Genomic DNA, 20,517 nt, shown 5'->3' with positions numbered 1-20,517 from the left:
ACCTTGCTCCCTTCCACATGCTTTGCCAGTGGCCTGTTTTCCTTGCTATTTATTGATTGAATGTTTGATTATTTCTTCGTAAGCTACTTCCGTCTCCCAACTTGGGGCATTTTCACTGGCTCTCCCCTATGCTTGACATTCTTTTCCTCTTTATTTTCACCTCCTCTTTTTAAGTGCTGCCTTAAAATCCCACTTTATCCCACTGATTCCCCTTAATGCTAGCACTTTCTACCTATTTCCTATTTAATCTGCATAGATCTTGTTTCTATATAGTTTTTTGCATATTGACTCCACTATTAGATTTTGAGTTTCTTGAAAGTCTTTTGACTTTCTTTGTATGCTCAACAATGTTTGGTGTGGTGCTTGGCACATACTTGGTGCCTAATAAATATTACCCTGACTTAAGTGTGACTGTAGTCTTGTGCATTACTTCCTGGTTCAACATAGTTTAGTCAGGATCTTCTCCTTCCCTCATTTCTCTTGTCAGACATATTCAGTACTGGTACCTTTGGCAGGGAAGACTTCATGCCTGAGTTCTCTCAGCTGAATTCCTGGCAGGCTGTTCCTTGATTGGGACTTTTAAGATACTAGATGCTTTCATTAAATGGCAAAAACAAGTGAGAAGCACTGCTGTTTGCCCAGATGGCCAGCTTGATCATCTTTGCCAGGTGGGATTGGCTCTTTGGTAGCCTCATTCCAAGACTGTCTGAGCCAGAGTAGGAAGAATAGGACACAGAGTTAGGCAGCTGGGTCTCTGATCACGAAATGGATTTGGATTTAGAGCAGATATCAAAAATAAGCCTGTCTGTCTATGTTCATTTTGATTGATATGAATGTAAAATTGATGGGAGTCCTGCTAGTTAGGGGGCTCCTACTGAGAGAAGATGAAAGGAAATTGAATTGACAGATACTTAAGTTAGAGATGTTAACATTGGGTTTCTGTCAGAAAAACATCCAATAATGACCAAATGCATTTGTAATCATAAACGTTTATCCCTTTTTTTCACCTTCAGGTCTCATGGTGAGCTTCATGACAATAAGAAGGGGGCTATGATTGTGTTTTCAGTAAAATAAGGGGAATGGGGAAAGGTGCCCTTTCTATTCAGTTCACATCAGCTCAAGTCTTAGCAAGTTGTAGATTGACTTTTCTGTCTCCCTCTTAACTCCACCTGGGATGGAGACAGCAACTGCATCATTGTATACTGTAAGTTAAACCAAGATGTAGTCCAAGGAAGAAGGGCCAGTGATGAGATATAGTCAACTGAGAGTGCCTATGCTGTATAAATGGCTACAGGTAGTATGTATGATAGCTTCTTTTTTTTCCAAATGAGGTCCTTGCCATCAGATCAGTTTTCCCAGAATGCTAGAATGCAAGGACTTTGGAGAAGATTTTCAGGAAATGAGGTATCTGCCTTCTAATAAAACGAGGTCTCATACTGCATTAAGAAAAGTCTAATGTCCAAGATGAGAAAGGTGAGAGTTTTACAGTCCTGCAATCTTGTGTTTGGTTCTGGGTGCCGTATTTTAGGAGGGACATTGATAAGCTGGAGTGTGTCCAGAGGAGGGCAGCCAGATTGATAAAAAGAATTGAATGTGTACCATATGAGGATTGGTAGAAGGTATTAGATATGTTTTAGCCTAGAGAAAAGAAGATGGAGAAATATCATAGCTGTCTTTAAATGTTTACAAGGAATTCACATGGAAGACATATTAGACTTGTTCTGTTTGTCTCAGAGGGCAGAATCAGGAGCAACAAAGATAATTTCTTTTCACTGCGGTTTTTTAAGTTGATGATGGAAGGATGGCTGTTTGTCTGGAATGTTGTAGAAGGAATTCCTGCTCAGGTATCAATTGCCCTTTGAGGTTCCTGCTAACTGTGAGATTCTGTTATTTCTCTTATCTGAAGTATGAATCCCCTTTACAACCTAAAAAGCTTCAACTTCAAATAAAAGGCCTACATGCAGAGGAAAACTCAATTCAAGGCATGAAATCTAGTGAAGTTAATTTTTGAAACACTTTTATTGAGTTGAAGAGAAAAATCAGTTGAAAATCAATGAAGTTAATAAAATAGCCTCACTGTCTCTCCTTTTTAAAAACTCAACAGGTTTTAAAGGAAAATTCATTTAGAAAAAAAGAATCTCTGCTTGTTAAATGATGGTCTTTAAAAAATTGGCTTCTTTTTAAACTCACTGCTTCTTTTTAAACTCAGGAGCATGAAAGTTCTAAATGTTAAGTTAAAAAATTAACTTTATTGTCTTTGAAGCCCCTTGCTTTTGATATTTAGTAGACCACACATTGAATTATGAATCAGGAAGGGAGGGTTTCTTTAACTGTGATCTTGGGCAAGTCATGGATTCTTCTCTGTTACCTCAGTTATTCCTCTCTAAAAGGAGGGGTTAAATGTATGAACTCTGAGAGCCCTTCCACCTTAAACAGTCTGTGGTTCTAATATTTAGCTTGGTCTTTCCTTCTTATGCTTCAAGAAATGTCCAAGAAAACATCACCTCTATGCATACTTAAAACCGGGGTCCTTTTATATACAGGCTGCTAAAAACTTTTTCTTGATTAGAAAAATAACCTTTTGCTATTCATTATGGTGGATCTGGATTGATTGGTATAACTTCTCCTGCAATTATTATATAAAGCTTCAACCCTTAAAACTGCATTTGTGGCTTCTCTATCCTGTCTTCTGGTCTTCAGAAATTTCATCTTTTCTCTCTGCCTTCTATGATGAACTTTAATAAGATAGGAAAGGAGATTTTTTTGAAGTAATTTGAGCCCAAGTGCTGATAATTGGCTACTATGATTGTGGCCCCCTTGATAAATTCCTTTCCACTTTGTTTCTGTCCTTCTATCTAAAGAGATCAATTCCCTTGACTTATCCTGATGTATAATACCTTCAGTAATACAAATAAGCCTATATTCCTCAGTGTGATAGTAGTAGGCCAGCTCATGGTCTTTAACATTTTGTGTGAGTAGGTAAGGAACAAAAGATATGAAAATGATGTTTATACTTTAAAGAATCCAGCTTGTCTAACCACCTCACCATCAGGAAGGTTAAGTTTGTAAGAAACAAGACTAGTCTCTCCACAGATCTCCAATTTGAGTAACTGGGGAGGCAGCAGTGTTCAGTGAACTATAGACCTGGTTCAATGGACCCAGTAGACCTGGGTTCCCTTCCCACCTTTGATAGTTCTTGCTTGTGTAACCTTGGAAAAGACATATGACCTCTCTGAACTGAGATTTCCATTTTTGTAAAAGTGAAGGCCTTGGACTAGATGAACTCCTCAGTACTCCATAGACCAATCTTTAGAGTTCTTGATCTAGTTAACGGTCATTTTTATTTTCTGTTCCATTGAGGATTTGCACAAATTTTTGAACTGGCATGAATATTCAATGACTTCTAGGTAAAAGAGACCTTGATCAAACAGTTTGAAATGTTGAGGGCATACTCTGTATGTGTGGGAGAGGGTCAAGTTCCAGGAAGACTTCTTGCTCTTAGTTGGACTAGATTCTTGTTTCTCTTTCTTTTCTTCCTCCTCTCCTTTCTGTACTCTATAGTCCAGCCAGATTGACCTTCTCCTTTGTACCTTTCCTATCTCTGTCTGTTATACAGGCCTGGAATACACTTTCTCTAATCTCTATCATAGAGAATCCCTGGATTCCTTTTAAATTTAAATCATGAGTATACCCCAGTACACTCAGGTTCTAGTGCCCCCCCCCTTAATTTCCTGGCATTTTTTTATATAGTCTTGCCTAGATCCATATTGATAGGAGGCCATATTCTTGAGGAATGGGAATATTTCTTTTTTGTCTTTGTATCACCAGTTCTTTGAACAATGATAGGGTAGAAATTTAATGTCTATTGATGAAGATACCTAATCTAATTTTCTAAAATGCTGCTTTGACCAGTCCTTTGCCACCCAGGAACATTCAGTGGGCCTAGCCTGTCAAATTTAAACTGTGCCTGACTTTTCAGCCCCTTTATAATTTAAATCTACCTTCTCTATTGAACCATATGAGTTTGGGGGGAAACTGCAGGATGGTGGGAACTGCCTGATTTCTTTTTCCATTGCCAAGTGAGTCAAACCTTAACCACTTTGACTACCATTTTCCCTCAATCGCTGATGGGAATATCCTGAACCTCATCTCAAGAACCTTGAAAGTACTAATGTTCCTCCAACTACTGGACCTGCTTCCAACCCCCAAAGCCATCAATAAGGGAAAAAAAAAAAACAACATTGTTGAGAGGTAGCTCACCTTCTTCATCACCACCAGCAATAATTAATGACCAATTGCCACCTATAAACAAGTAAACACTGAGAGTGATACCACTCCTAGACCACAGTCCTGTTTTCAGCCCAAACCCCCACAGTAACCATGCTGGGACACTCTATTGGAAAAGGTGCCAGCCATCCCTACCAGAGTGCCCCACATAAGTTAGGCAACTGCAGGGCCTCTACTATCACTACTACCACCAAGATTCTCATCTTTCCTCAGACCCTGATGGAGACAGTGAATGATCTTGAACCACCTACCCTTGAGAATAGCACTATTTCAAGTCCCATGCCCTGAGTCTCATGATGGGAAACAACCATTGTGAAGATATAGCTTTGGCAACTGTTTCTCCAGAGGCTGTATCCAGACCCAGAAAAGAATGTTTTTGCCACCACAAGCACTGTCACCACTGTCAAATGGCTTATTAACAGAAACTAATATTTTATCAGTGGAAATGACATTAAAAGAGGCATTACCATCTGCTTTGCTGTTGGACTCTATGGACTGTAGGACCCTTCTCTCTGAAGCCTTCCATCTGTGTTATATCTCTCACATTCGAATGTGAGCTCCTTGGGAGCAGGGACTATCTTGGTTTTCTGTTTATGTACCCACAGTTAATAAATACTTTATTCATTCATTCTAATTGAAATGGGCAGATTTCACTCTTCCAAGATGATCCTGTGTTCCCACTTCTGAAGTATCACTCTTATGCCTCTTGTTTGGGATATCTACCTTCTCTTTATAAAGCAAAAGTAAACTGCAAGCTCCAGCTCTCCAGGAATGCCTTCCTTCAAGGACAACAACCCAGGTTGTTTTCTTTTGAGTTGTATTCTCAAATTGTCAAGGATCTACAAGTCTGGTCTTCAAACTAGACTGTGATCTTCTTGAGGGCAGGGCTCATCACATTTGCACTTCCCCTAAATCCCTACTAAACTCATCTCACTGATGTGGACATTCCCCATCGATGTGGGTCACAAACAGTCCTTCTCTTCTCACTTTGTGCCAGAACAGACTAGTCCTAGCATCATTAGCCTAGAGCTGGAAGAGAACTTAGAGGACTCCTAGTTCAACTTCCTCCATTTACAGATGGAGACACTGAAGCCCATTGAGGCAAAGTACCTTTTCTACATTTGTCTCTTCCCTACTGGAAGTCTTTTTTGTTTTGTTTGTAAGGCAATGGGGTTAAGTGACTTGCGCAAGGTCACACAGCTAGGTAATTATTAATCTGAGGATACATTTGAATTAAAGTCCTCCTGACTCCAAGGCTGGTGCTTTATCCACTGTGCTACCTAACTGCCCCTAGAAGTCTTTTCTCAGAAATGATTTACCCAGTACACTGGAGCTCTTCCTCTGGGCCTTTTGTCATTGCCTGAGGACTGATATAGCACAAAGGCTTTTCAACTCTTACCTCTCAGCAGAAGCCTGGCTCCATCATCTCTTTTTCCAAACATTTTCTTGATATCTTTTATGCTACTTATTTTGTGCAATATGCTTTTTTTTTTATAATATAGTAAAACCACCATTATGCATCTCTCTGTTATCTTTAGGGTCACTCAATATTTTTATTGCTTGAAAATCATGGTACTGGTTCTGTGTTAGGCAGTCATATAGAGTATCACTGAGAGAATGTTGGTTTGTGTCTGAAGGAGCTCTTTGGGATAATTTAAAGCACTAAAGCACTTTGTGTTTATGTTTGTGAAAACAAACAAAAAAAAAGCTCCCCTAATATATCCTATAGTAAGTTCCTGGTCAGCAGAGTAGTGCATAGTAGTAGATGAATTAGTTATATTCAAGAACTCTTCCTGAGCTCATCTCAAGTAAAATGCTTCATTTGAAAACAAGCCATGTTATTTTTTTAATCTGGTAACTGTTTTCAAATGTACTGTTTAATTTAAGAAGCCGATACTTTGGGGAGTGCTCTCTTCCCTGCCCTGCCCATAGCCCAGATCCCAGAGCCTACTTGACTCTTCCTGTGGTGAATATGTATCTCTTTCTCCCTTTTACCTTTTAGAATTCCCAGCTTTCTTCAAGGCTCAGGTTGAGCCTTAAATTTCCTATTTGAGATCTTTCTTAATATCTCCACCTGCTAATGTTATTCACCAGTTAGTTTTTGTTTTGTATGTATCTTTTATTTATTTTATGTGCACATATTTCCACTCCAAACTAATAAGTATTGCTTAAATACCTTTATCTTGTCAAGTACTCTGCTAAACACTGGAGATACAATTATTAAGATAGTCCTTGCCCTCAATAAGCATGCAGTCTGAAAGAAACCACAGTGTATCTACCCTTTATAATGGAAGACTTTAGGGGGAGTTTGAATTTAGCTCTCCAAATGGAGGGGAGAGATAGCAGAGAGAGAGGTGAATCCATCAAGATTTGAGTGAACAACTTGGGGGTGAGTTTACAGTGCTGAGCTAGTTCTGGGAGGAGCATCTTGTTTCAACTTTTGCCTCTCTCAGCACAAGCCTGGCTCCCTTATCAAAACTGCCTAGTACTGGTTAAGAAATAGAATGTTAGATCTTTGGATTAGGATAGGTTCAAAAGAGGTCACAGTAAATGACTACAGCATTCTACTATTTGACATACTCAAAGACATCCAGCTTCTGGGATACGAAATCACTATTTGACAAAAATTGTTGGGAAAACTGGAAAATAGTGTGGCAAAAACTAGGCATAGACCCACAGCTCACATCCTAAGCCAAAATAAGGTCAATATGGTAAAGGATTTAGACATAAAGAGTGACACCATAGATACATTAATAGACCAAGAAATACTCTTATCAGATCTATGGAAAGGGGATAAATGTATGACCAAACAAGAATTATAAAATGCAAAATGAATGATTTTGACTGTATTAAATTAAAAAGCTTTTGCACTAATAAAATCAATGCTGCCAAAATTAGGACAGCAGAAAGCAGAAACAATCTTTACAACTAAGAGTTCTGATAAAGGTCTCATTTCTGAAATGTATAGAAAATTGCATCAAATTTATAAGGTTGCAAATGGTCAAAGGATATGAATAGACAGTTTTCAAATGAAGAAATTAAAGTGATATATAATCCTATGAAAAAAGTGCTCCAAATCATTGATTAGAGAAATGCAAATTAAAACAACAATGAGGTATCACCTCACACCTGTCAGATTGGGCAAGATGAGAAAAAAGGAAAATGTTAGAGAGGTTGTGGGAGGATTGGGACATTGAGGCATTGCTGGTGGAGTTGTGAAGGATCCAACCATTCTGGAGAGCAATATGGAACTATATGGTCCAAAATATTCATAGCAGCTCTTTTTGTAGTGACAAAGTATTGGAAATTGAGGGGATGCCCATCAGTTGGGGAATGGTTAAACAAGTTATGGTACATGAATACTAGGGAATATTATTGTTCTATATGAAACCAGAAATGGTCAGACTTTTGAGAAGCATGGCATGACTTACAGGATCTGATGCTGAGTGAAGGGAGCAGAACCAAGAGAACAATGTATGCATTAACAACAACATTAAGAGATGATCAACTTTGATGGAAGCAGCTCCTCTCAGCAGATCAGAGAGCTAGGTCACCTGTATTAGATCAGCTATGGACAATGTTATTCCCATCCAAAGGAAGAAAAACAACAAAACAAAAAACCCCTTCAGAATCTGATGAACACTTTAGAAAAATTATCTCTTATGTATCTCTTTCCCTTATTCCTAATTCCTCATACCAAAAATGACTAATCTGTAAACATGTTTATCAAAAATATGTATGTACAATGCTAACTTGATTGTTCACTGCTGAGGGGAGGAGTGGGAAGGGAGGGCAGAAGGAAATTTTGTAACTTAAAAATATATATGTGCTTATGGATAAAAAAATAATAAATTTATTAATTTAAAAAAATGTCCTGATAGAATATAAACACCTTGAAGTCAGGGTCTCATTTTTTGTCTCTGCACCTCAGCATCTTGCATAGTCCCTAGCACATTGTAGGAGCTTAATAAATGGTTATTTTATTGATAGCCACATAGTCAAGCAAATGAAGTGTGCCTGTCAGTATACCAGGAAGTCTGGAGCCTTCAGTGGTGGTGGGGGGTTCTATCTTTGAAGCATATACCGCAGGAGGCTTCATGTTTTGTTGCATTTACCTTGGTGTTTTGCCTATATATCTTGTTTTGTAAGCCACATGTGGCTTTGCATCAATCCCAATAATCTTCAGATTTTTGCCAAATACTGATAAATCTTTTTTCTGTCTATTTGCATGTCATCACATTGAATGTTTGTGGCCTTAAAGCCTAAGAAATCTAGTGAACAAGTGATGGTTAGGGGAGACTTGGCACATGAAGACTTCACTGGGATGGCTTTCTCTTTTTTCAGATCTGCATTTTGGCTGGGGAATGAAACCTTGAGAGTACCAGTGGCCCTCTTCTCCTTGAACAGGAAAAGGCTGTGTGATCGCCTGAGAAAGAACCCAGCCGTGCAGAAATGTTCTTTGGTCCTCCTGCAGGGAGGGGAAGAGACAAATCGATACTGCACAGACACCGGGGTTCTTTTCCGGCAGGTGAGATAGGTCTAATTTATCTTGTGGATGTGTGTCCCTTCTGCTTTGTCCTTTGTTTCTTGGTTCATAGTCCGTTGGTTAAAAGGTCATTTATGTTAAAAAATCTCAATATCCCCTCACTGCATAAACCACATACCCAGTGTTTCTGGACCCCAGCTGATTCTGAGTGCATTTATGTCACTGCTGCCTTGGAGCACACCACCCTCACACACTGCACTGGCCTTCTTGATCTTTTGATCAGTTGAGTAGATTTGAAACTGACAGTGGCCACACCCAGAAGACACGTGTCATGGAAGACAGATGGCAAAGTAAGGAGGAAGCAATGGAAGTTGTAAAAACTCAAATTTTGTTTTGATGTTAGAGGAAAGAGTTCCAAGCTTTCCCCAAGAGGGGTAGGTTACCTTGGAAGGTGCTAAGTTCTTCCTTTCCAGAATTTTTCAAGGAAAGATTTGATGATCCATTTGGGGGGCATATTTTAGGCATACCTTCTTCCGAAATGGGTTGGATTAGATGGCCTTAGAAGACCCTGCCAACATGGAGACATTATTGTCTGCTCAGGTTTAGATAATGTTCTGGATACCAGCTTGTTGTCCTCCTTATAGTCATAGATAGATATCTTGACCTGGGCAGGACTTTGCCATAATTCATTCCTTTGCTTTTCCTTGAGGAAAATATTTAAACTGTTCAGGCATGTGACTTAAACATGAATGTATTCAATGCCTTCTCTGATATTCACATATTTGCTGTGTGCATGGCTCATGTAGTCAAAATAGCACCCACCTTCAGGGCTCATCAGACATTGAGAAAATCCTTTCTGGCTTTCAGCTCCCTCCTCTGTAAGATGAGGGTGTTGAGCTATCATCTAAGATACCCTCTAAAGGCCTGCCTAGATCTGACACTTCAGCCCTAAGCCAGCAGCATTTGACTCCTGAGTTCCTTACTTTTGCAGCGCATGCTATCTGCTGTTGGAATTGTTTGGCTTGTCCCAGAAAATGTTAGATAATGCTACTAAAGGATGTCTTTTGGAGAAATAATTGCCACATAGTTTTGGAAAAAAAGCACTTTGGCTTATGGAGATCCTGTCTGGGTTGTCATTCATTCATTTGAATAGCTCTGAGTTTGGGCATTCCATTAAATGATTTTACAAAGAAAAGAATATTGACTTTTACACAAATTTGCCTTCGTTCCAATTTTTTATTTTAGTCTCATTTTTAGCCAAGCATACATTTACTGATGATATGTAAGAATTATCTTAAATCAGATTTGTTTCTATACTTAAAAGGTGTTCATTCCCCTAGCAATTATGACCAAGAACTCCTGTTGCTGCTTAATTTGGTGAAGATTGGAGAAATGGCAGAAACTTCAGTAGAAAAATTACCTGTTCTATGAGCATAGTTTCATGTATGCAAATAAGAAATAGTGTACTGATGTCCATTGAAGGCCCTGAGATTAATTATTCTTTGAGAGAGATGTTGAGTAATAAGACCTACCCCTTGTTCTGATAGACTAGTCTAGCAACTCTATAAATGTTTAATATGTGCAATAGTGCTCTGGGTCTGGAGTCACAAAGGCTGGACAAGGCACTTAATCTCTACCTCAGTTTTTTCATCTGCAAAATGTGGACAATAATAACAAATGTCTTCCAGGGTTTTCATGAAGATAAAATTAGATAGTATTTGTAAAATGCTTTGTAATCCTTAAAAACATTATATAAATGTTAGTTATTATTAATGTTATTATGAAATACAAAAGTAAAAATAAAATAATTCCTCCCCTCAAAATTATTTAAAACATTTTTAATGACTTATTTTATTTTTATGTCATCTTCATTAAGAAGTATATTCCTTACCTTTCCCCTACACAGGGAACCAACCCTCACAGTAAAGAATAAAAAAGAAAAAGGAAAAAACAGCTTAGAAAAATGAACCAACCCATCCGTACATACCTTGTTCCACTTCCACTGGAAAGAGAAAGCCTCTGGAAAGAGAAAGGGAGCTGCATTTTCTCATTTCTTCTCTTGGTTGTTATAATTATGCAACATTATTTTGAGTTTTGATGCTCTTCAGATGCAATTGTATTTTTAACATGTGCATTTTGAATTATTTTCCTAGCTCTAGACACTTTGTTATAACTGATGTGAGAAATCTCTGTACTTCCTTATTTTATAGATGGGAAAAATCAGGATCACAGAGGTCAAGTCACTTATTCAGAAATCACACAATTAATAGCAAGCCCAAGGTAGAAATCTAGTTAATATATGGAAAGTGCTTTGCAAACCTGTTATTATTTAATTATCAGCTGTTACTTATTTTTGATCTTCCAGGACCTAGAAACACACAGAAAAAATATCATGGCTATTCAGGATATGAGTTTAGGCAGTATGTGATTGATAGTACAGACTAGAGGATTTCCAAAGGGAAGAATCATCACTTAAGGCTCCATTGGTTAGGGAAGGCTTCATGGAGAAGGCATTTAAAGTAGAACTTAAAATACAGTGTGCTTTGGTAAAGGTTACAAGAGCAGACTATGTGGAAGTTATGATACCTGGTTCCTCAACTTTCTGCTAGGTTCATGGCCTCTCTGCGCTTCAGGCAGAATGTGAGTGTGCTGCTGGGTGTCCCCAGAGTCTTGCACAGTCACTGATACATAGAAGGTGCTTAATACTTATTGACTAATTGGTTTTAAAATGAAAATGTCCAACTCAGTGGGTTTCTAAAGTCCCTTCTAACTTTTGACCATCTGTTGACTATTGAATGTGTTTGTTATGGCACTAAGCCAGTCCTTGTCAGGTGCTTCTGCATTGACCTGGGCTGGATTACTGGGTAGCTAACATTTTGTCCTCATTCTTCACCCTAGGAATCCTTCTTTCATTGGGCTTTTGGTGTCACAGAGCCAGGCTGCTTTGGAGTCATTGATGTTGACTCTGGGAAATCTACCCTGTTTGTTCCCAAGCTTCCTGAAAGCCATGCCACTTGGATGGGAAAGTAAGATCCTTTAACTTATATGTTAATATAGCCTTGTGTTAGGATCAAACTGGATGAGTCAGTGAAGGATCATGGAAAAGTAAGAGAATAGGGTGGCCATGGAAGAGAAAGGGGTTTGCCTTGTTTTATGATTGTGTCCATGAACACTGAGGAACCATTAATTTGTGGGGCTTAAGAATGTTTATAGTTATCTTTTGTTCTTACCTCAATGTCATTTCTAAATGTATCTCCTTCCCCTACCCAGCTAGTCATTCTCACAACAAAGATTTAAAAAAAGAGAAAAAAATTCCATCACAACAAAGTGAAGTGCAATTTTCTTAATTTTTTTGGGGGGAAGCAAGATTAGTTGTTATAAATATACTGTTTAGGTTGATTTTTAATTTTTTTTTATTGTTTTTTGTGGAAATCAGTAATTTGTGAAAATTTCTTGAAGATTCTTTTATATAAGTGTAATAAATGGATGAAAAAAACATTTCTTAAGCACCTGCTAAGCTCTGTGCTGAGCTCTGGGGATATAAAAGCAAAGACAAAAAAGGTCTTATTTTAATAGGCAAAGAACACTCAAAACAGGATATGGTTGTCAGGGATATTTTAGATTGGGAAGTCACAGGGATGGTGAGTGGACTCATAGGTAACTGATTGACTTGCCTTTTCAGTAATAATGGCAATATAGCTTCCAGATATATGAAGCCAGTCAGGGGGGAAGGATGTGCTAGAAAGGTAGATGACAAGAGTTGACTAGGGTAAATTCTACCCAAATCAAATTACTAATTGAATCAATTCTAATTCTAATTACTGATTCAATCAAACTACCAAACAATTATTTTATTGAGCTAGAAAAAATGGTAACAGAATTCATCTGTAACAACAAAAAGACAAGAATATCGAGGGAACTGATGGAAAAAAAATGTAAAGGAAAGTGGTTTAGCTTTACCAGTTCTAAAACTATACTATAAAGTGGCAGTCATCAAAACTGCCTGATACTTGTTAAGAAATAGAGTAATGGATCAGTGGATTAGAAACCAGGTCAAAAGAAACAGTAGTAAGTGACTACTGTTTGACAAACTCAAAGGTATTGGCTTCTGGGATAAGAATTCACTATTTGACAAAAATTGTTGGGAAAACTGGAAATTAATATGGCAAAAACTAGGTATAGATCCATATCTCACTCCCTATATCAAAATAAAGTCAAAAATGGGTACAGGATTTGGATAAAAAATCAGACCAAGAAATATTCTACCTGTCAGATCTATGGAAAGGGGATAAATTTATGACCAAACAAGAATTAGAGCACACTATAAACTGTAAAATGGATGATTTTGACTATATTAAATAAAAAGTTTTTGCACTAATAAAATCAAAGCTGCCAAAATCAGAAGAAAAGCAGAAAGCTTGGAAACAATCTTCACAACCAGAAGTTTGATAATGGTCTCATTTCTAAAATTTATAGAGAATTGCATCAAATTTAAAAACTCTTACAAGTCTTTCCTCAAATGATAAATGGTCAAAGAATATTAACAGGCAGTTTTCAAATGAAGAAATTAAAGCTATATATACATATATAAAACACCATATGAAAAAATGCTCCAAATCATTATTGATTAGAGAAATGCAAATTAAAACAATTCTGAGGTATAACCTCATACCTATCAGATTGACTAACTTGACAAAAAGGGAAAATGATTAATGTTGAAGAGGTTGTGGGAGAATTGGAACACTAATGCATTGCTGGTAGAGCTATGAACTGATTCAAACATTCAGGAGAGCAATATGGGACTATGTCCAAAGAGTAATAAAACTGATCATATCCTTTGATCTAGCAATTCCAATATTAGACCTATATCTAGAAGAAATCATAAAAAAATGGGAAAAGTCCCACATGTTCCAAAATAATCATAGCAGCTCTTTTTGTGGTGGCAAAGAATTGGGAATTGAGGGGATGCCCATCAGTTGGGGAATGGCTGAACAAGCTATGGTATATGAATATTATGGAGTATTATTGTTCTATAAGAAACCATAAATAGTCAGAGTCTAGAGAAGCATATAATGAATTACCAGATCTGATGCTGAGTGAAGGGAGCAGAATCAAAAGAACAGAGTTGATCAACCTTGATGGATGCAGTTCCTTTCAGCAGCTCAGAGATCTAGGACAACTCTATTAGATCCACTATGGAAAAATGCTATCTCTAGAGGAAGAAAAAACAAAACAAAATAAATAAACAAACAAAAAACCCCCTTCAGAATCTGAAGAACACTACCTTTACTTTTTAAAGCATTTCTCATATATATTTCTTTCCTATCACTTGGTTTTCTTTTCCTTTAATCCTACTTCCTCATACTGAAAATGACTAATCTGCAAACTTTTTTTTTACTGTCTTTTGCTCATTTTAAAATTTATTTTCACATTATTACAATAATCTTGTTATGAAAGTAGACTTGTACCTCCCTCGTGGAGAAAACTCATGAGAAATGAAGTGAAAGGGAAAAAAAGTGTACTTCAGTCTGTGTTCAGATACCATCAGCTCTCTCTCTGGAATATGTTTTGTTCTTTATCATAAGTCCATCAGAGTAGTTAATTCAATTTTTTTTCCCCCCAGTAATCAATTAACTCCATTTCTCTCCATTCTATCCCCCCCATTCCCATTTATTCTACTTTCTCTCCTCTTTCACCTTGTCCCTCATAAGTGTGTTGTATCTGACTACCCTCTCCCAAGATCCTCCCTCTCTTCTATCACCTACTCCACCCCACCACCTTGTCCCCTTCTCCCATCCCTTTCCTCTCATTGTTCCTCTGAGGTAAGATAGATTTCTGTACTCTACTGTGTATGTAATTTCCTTTCTGAGCCATTTTGATGAGAATGAAGGCTCATTCATTCCCCCTCACCTTTCCCCCTTTCACTCCATTGAAAAAAGCTTTTTCTTGACTCTTTTTTTGTGAAATATCTTAGCCCATTCTACCTCTCCTTTTCCTTCCACTTTCCTTTATTATCCAATGACTCCCATCTTTATACTATATTATACCATTATATTCAGCTCCCTCCTGTGCCTTGTCTATATATACTCCTTCTAAACTGCTTTTATAAATGAGAAGGTTCATATGAGTTATCAATATCTTCTGCCCATGCAGGAATACGCACAGTTCATCATTATTAAATCCTTCATAATTAGTACTCATCCACCTATTCTATGCTTTACCTGAGTCCTGTACTTGGAGATCAAACTTTTTTGTTCTGCTCTGGCTATTTCAACAGGAAGTTTTGAAAGTCCCCTGTTTCATTGAATGTCCATCTTCTCCCCTGAAAAAGGATGTTTAGTTTTGCTGGGTAGTTGATTCTTGGTTGTAATTCAAACTCTTTTGCCTTCCAGAATATCATATATCAAGACCTACGAACCCTTTATGTAGATGCTGCCAAATCCTGTATAATCCTGACTAGAGACATAGTAGTTGAATTGTTTCTTTCTGAATGCCTGTGGAATGTTCTCTTTGACTTGGGAGTTTGGGAATTTGGCTGTAATATCCTGGGTGTTCTTTTTTTTTGGGGGGGGGGTGAATCTCTGTCATCCTCATACAAGTCCTTTTCAACTCATGCTTGGATTATTATAGTAGCCTGAGGGTAGGTCTGCCTGCTTCCAGTTTGTCTCCATTCCATTGTATCTTTTACCAAAATCACCAAATCACCAAAATGATTTTCTTAAAGCTCCGGTCCAACCAGTGAGCTCCACTGACTTCCTCTCATCTCCAAGATCAAAGAATAAATTCTGTTTGGCATTCCAAACCTTTCATAGCCTTCTCCCACCTTTCTAGTCTTCTTACATCTAATTTCCTGTCACATATTCTTTGTCCCTTTTCCTGGACATTCTGTGAACAAAACTCTCTACAAATTTTCTCTGGCTCTCCCATGCCAGGAAGGCTCTTTCTCTTCATCTCTATCTCCTGGCATCCTTCATGTCCTAACTAAAATTCTATCTTCTACAGAAAACTTTGAAACCCCTTTTATTCTGTTATTTTTCTTCTATTGCTTCCTGTCTATTCTATAGATAGATTTTTGGATATATTTGTTTGCTTGTGATCTCTCTCATTAGATCGTAAATTTCTTGAGGAAAGGTACTTTCTTTTGCCTCTTTTTATATCCCCCCCCAGGGCTTAACTCAATACAGTAAACATTAATAAATGTTTATTGACTGATTGGCTGAATAAGAGGAAGTGGAGGCAAAAAAATATATATTTTTCCTTCTAGGAGTTTGACTGAGAAAGGCAGGAGAGATGTAGGGCATTAACTTTAGGGGATGTTCAATTCTAGAGGTCAGTGAATACAGTGCCTGGCCAGGAGTCAGGAAGGTGTAATTCAAATCCAGCCTCAGACATTAGTTGTGTGACTTTCAGCAAGTCACTTAACTTTGCCTCAGTTTCCTCATTTGTAAAATGAGAAGGAAATGGTAAACCACTCCAGATCTTTGCCAAGAAAACCCCAAGTGGGGTCACAATGAATCAGTTCCAACTGAAAATTACAAAACAACTACAAGAAGATAGGGTTTTTTTTAAAAGATGGGGAAGATTCAGGTATGTTTGTAGGCATAAATGAGCTAGTTGATGAGGAGAGATTAGAGGTAGGAGGGAGTAAGATCTAGGATCCACAGAGATCCACTCCTTGCTGGAGACAATATTTTGTGAAATGTAGAGAAGTGAAAAAGACACTAACTTAGAGTGAATGATCTCTCCTTTTTTAAGTAAAGGATTAGGTGAGGTTCTCATTATGAGGATAGGGGAAAAGATGGTCTAGGAGGCTTGAGAGTTATATGATAAGATTAAAATTTCCTTGCTTCATTGAGGTTCCAGTTCAGATGAGGTAACATAAATTCTTAGGAGACCCAGACAGCACAGTTGCTGTTTCACAGCATGTGAGTAGGAGCACATAGTGACAGTAGTCCAGTCTTGTATTGATGATATGTGAGTGACAGGTAGGGAGCAAGGGTTTTAGGATAACTTGATTCTTGAATAAAGGGTTAAGTTTGGAAAGAGAATGAAGCAAAACCAGAGCAGGAGTGAAGGCCTAGGAGAGTACAGAGGTATGGAGAAAATAGAATTCTCTGTGAAGACAGAGAATCCTTGTTCAAGGAGATTAGGAATAGAAAGAGATGGATTGAGCTGACAAATGAATTTCTGAGATCATCTTGGAAGATGAACTTGCTATGGTTGGTAACAAAATTAAGGGTGTCACCATACCTGAATATATTTCCTAGCACCTAGACCAGAACTATTTTTCTGCCAAGGGCCATTTGGATATTTATAAAATCATTTGAGGGCTATATTTGGTCATATTTAATTAATTCACCCCTAAAATGCACCTAAATTTACTGAATGTTGAGACCCAGCTGGTTGCCTTGGCAATGCCAAACTAATATGACCCATGGGTAGAAGGTTCTGTGCCCCTGATTTAAACAAAGATGCAGACTCCCAATAAAAGACAGACCTATTTACCAAAGATTCTGCACAGAACCTCTCTAGGTACAGAAGTTGTTTAGATTTTCCATAACAACCATGCATATTCAGCCAAGAAAGACTAACCAAAGAATCTAAGACTCTCCATAGAAGCTGTGCTAGTAGGTCACAAGGGAGGTCAGTAGGTTGAATTGACTCCAATGAGATAATGTATGTAAAGTGCTTTGCAAAACTTAAGAAATTTGCTTATTGTTTGTTAGCTATTATTAATTTTTGTTCTTTCATACTTTAGAGGGAACCTCTCCTCTAACCTTCATTCCTTAACTTTTCAGGGTCTGGAAAGTTAATAAATAAATTCCTCTGCCTTCCCCTTGTGATCTTATGGACTTTAATTTTATTCCTTCTTTACCTCTATCTTTCTATATCATTTGACTCTGTCCTTTTTTTTTTAGATTTTTTTTTTTGCAAGGCAGTGGGGTTAAGTGGCTTGCCCAAGGCCACACAGCTAGGTAATTATTAAGTGTCTGAGACTGGATTTGAACTCAGGTATTCCTGACACCAGGACCAGTGTTCTATCCACTGTTCCACCTAGCTGCCCCATTTGACTCTGTTCTTGACTAACTGCCCCCCTCAGCCTGATTCTATCTCATTGTTCACTTATAGCTGCTGTCCTTTGCCCTTCTCCAGCTCCTTATGTTTCCTTTAATGTGCAGTAGACCAGATGATACCCAAATGTATCTCTGGGTAGAAAAAACTATGAATTGATGCAAAGGAAGATGGACATTTTCTGTTCAATTTCTGTGGCAGGACGCAGGATAGATATGTGTAGGTGTGTGTTAACTATTTATTGGGCAATAATTTTTCACAAGATGAGAATGATGGTGAGGCATGTCTTGTCTTTTCTTCTTATATCCTTCCGCATGATATTGAATCGGAGGGAACAAGGGACTAAAATCTTACTATTCTGTAGATAAAGCTACAACTCTTCTTAAATAGGAGCCTAGACTTCATAGTAATGAAGATGATAACCAGAATTTATATAGAGCTTTAAGATATATATATATATATATATATATATATATATGAACTTTTGACAAAACATTTATAAATATTATCTCATAATTACATGACATAGGTGAATTATGGTTTTGTGCACTTTGTCAGTGTTAGTACTTCAGTTCTTACTACTAATCTCTAGTTTCAGCTGTTATTTATTAGCTTTTTGATTTTTGAAGAAGTCACTCAACTTGTCTGAGTCTCAGTTTCCTCTTCTGTAAAATGAAGAAGTTTGATTAGATCTTAACAGATTCTTCTGGCACTAATTTTCTATTCTTGTCTATGAAATCAGGACCCTAGTCAGGTTGTTTATCAATCCGAAGATAGTCCTTAGAAAATTTCATGGGATCCTATATTTAGATGCTGGAAGAGATCTTAAAAGGTCATTTAATCCAATCCCCCTCTTTTTTACAGATGAAGTAACTGAGATCAAGAGAGATTAAATGGTTTGTGCAGAGGGACAAAGGTCAATCAGGATTTGAATCCAGGTTCTCTGATTCTAATTAGATCTAGTACTCTTTCTACTGTATGAGATTCATTTCTTCCCCTTGACCACAGTTTTCCTTAGAATGCCCTAGAGACCCTCCTTCAAAAGTATGGAGGACTTGGTTTAACAAGACTGATCCCTCCCCACCCCAGCTGCCATTCAGTTCCAAGCCTTCCTCATAAGAGGCATAGATCATCAGACACTGAATACAATGCTTGCTTGCAGCACAATACAATACAGATCTGCAGATGAGAAGACAATTTTGAAACAGGCTTGGTTATAGCCATGGATAGTATAAACAAGACCTGAAAGTAAGTAGTGAGGCCTGAGAAAAAAAAGATGAGTGTTATTTTTAAGAGGGGAAATTAAAAAAAAAAACCAATTTCAGGTCAAGTCTTTTTTGTAGCATCCAGATGTGAGTTCACAAAATAAAAAATCCCAAAGACCTATTCAAGAAGAAAAGTAAACCACTGAACTAATCCCTCTGGGCTTTGTCTTGCCACCTCCATGGTTCCTTTGAGGAAATGGTGGTTAACTGGGGATCAGACTCAGGGAGCATCAGGGCTTGTTCAATTTCGCTCCAAAGTGTCACCATCTTCAAGGCTGTGATGACTGCCTCCTATCCCCAGAATATAATTTCCTGAGCCTGGCACAGCTGATGGTGTTAGGGGTGGGGTGACAGGGGACACTGTACAAAGCAAATGCAATTTCCTGGTTCTCTGCTGGTGCTAATTCCAACCTAAAATTGAGTCTTTAAGGAAGGGCTCCAATCTGTGGGCTTGTTCAGAATCCCCTGCCAACCAGCTCATGAAGCAAAACTGTTACTGACTTTCAAATCAGCTATTTTCCATCCCTTTGACAAGCAGGGAAGGCACATGACAAGAGAGAAAACAGATCTAGAACAAAGGGACTCGCTCCTTCCCAAAGGCACCCAGAGGAGACAGAGGAAAGGCTTGGAAAGCATTGTGTGTGCCCGGTAAGATCATACTTTTCTAATCGGCTCAGCAGTGAGAGATAATTATCATAAATCAAAGGGGCCCACTCTGTGCCAGATATCTTGTAATTTAAAACAACCCAGTAACTCACTAACCAAATTGATAATGAGTACCTCATGGCATTAGGCGATGAAAGCTGCAATTTTTACATTAGCCTGGAATAATCATACTCTCGGCAGAAATGACACACAAGAAGGTGAAGAGCATTTAGAGAGATTTTCTGCACACATCAGATGTCTGTGGTTAAACACTGGCTTCAGCTGAGCCATCTGGGGGAAAAAAAAACCTGTGGCGAAGGCAGCATCTGCAGGAAGCCCCAATGTAACTGTGGGCCATTTTTTAACTGGCAGTGAGGGGACTGGGCTGGGGACAGGCTTCAGTCAGAGCTGACCAGCTACATGGTGCTAATTCTTGTCTCTGAGCAGCCCTTTCAGTATGAATTTCACAATATTTATGAGAGTGACCAAGGTATTGCCATCATCTCCATTGTACAATAAGCAAACTTTGGGGTATGTCTCTTTTAGGTGTCAGAAATCACCACTTGGTGCCTCTGTCAAGGAGATTGATGGCCACATGATTCTCTCTATGGGTCTTTTCTTTTTTTCTTTTTTTGTCAATTAATAGCATCATAGTAGTGTGTGATAGTTGTGGAGGCATCCCATCCCCAACTAAATTCTGAGTTTCTGGAGGACAGGAACTGGTTCTTATTTATCTTTTTATAACCCATAGGGCTTCATACT

The 20,517-nt window shown here is 38.1% G+C and overlaps 1 protein-coding gene across 2 annotated transcripts in view; it reads left to right on the top strand.

The window, feature by feature from the left end:
- The window catches only part of PEPD (peptidase D), a 249,686-nt gene that overhangs the window by 8,207 nt on the left and 220,962 nt on the right, over window positions 1-20,517 (top strand). The window contains exons 2-3 of one of the 2 annotated variants that reach the window (XM_074211492.1): window positions 8,632-8,815; window positions 11,672-11,799. In XM_074211492.1, the coding sequence (XP_074067593.1) occupies window positions 8,632-8,815; window positions 11,672-11,799 (312 nt within the window). Of the gene's footprint in view, window positions 1-8,596; window positions 8,816-11,671; window positions 11,800-20,517 lie in introns of those variants that run through there. The other variant, XM_074211491.1, reaches the window with a different exon arrangement.

The sequence above is a fragment of the Macrotis lagotis genome, chromosome 1, assembly GCF_037893015.1.
Source record: "Macrotis lagotis isolate mMagLag1 chromosome 1, bilby.v1.9.chrom.fasta, whole genome shotgun sequence".
Classification (NCBI taxonomy): Eukaryota; Metazoa; Chordata; class Mammalia; order Peramelemorphia; family Peramelidae; genus Macrotis; species Macrotis lagotis.
This window is presented reverse-complemented; position numbering and strand designations above follow the sequence as displayed.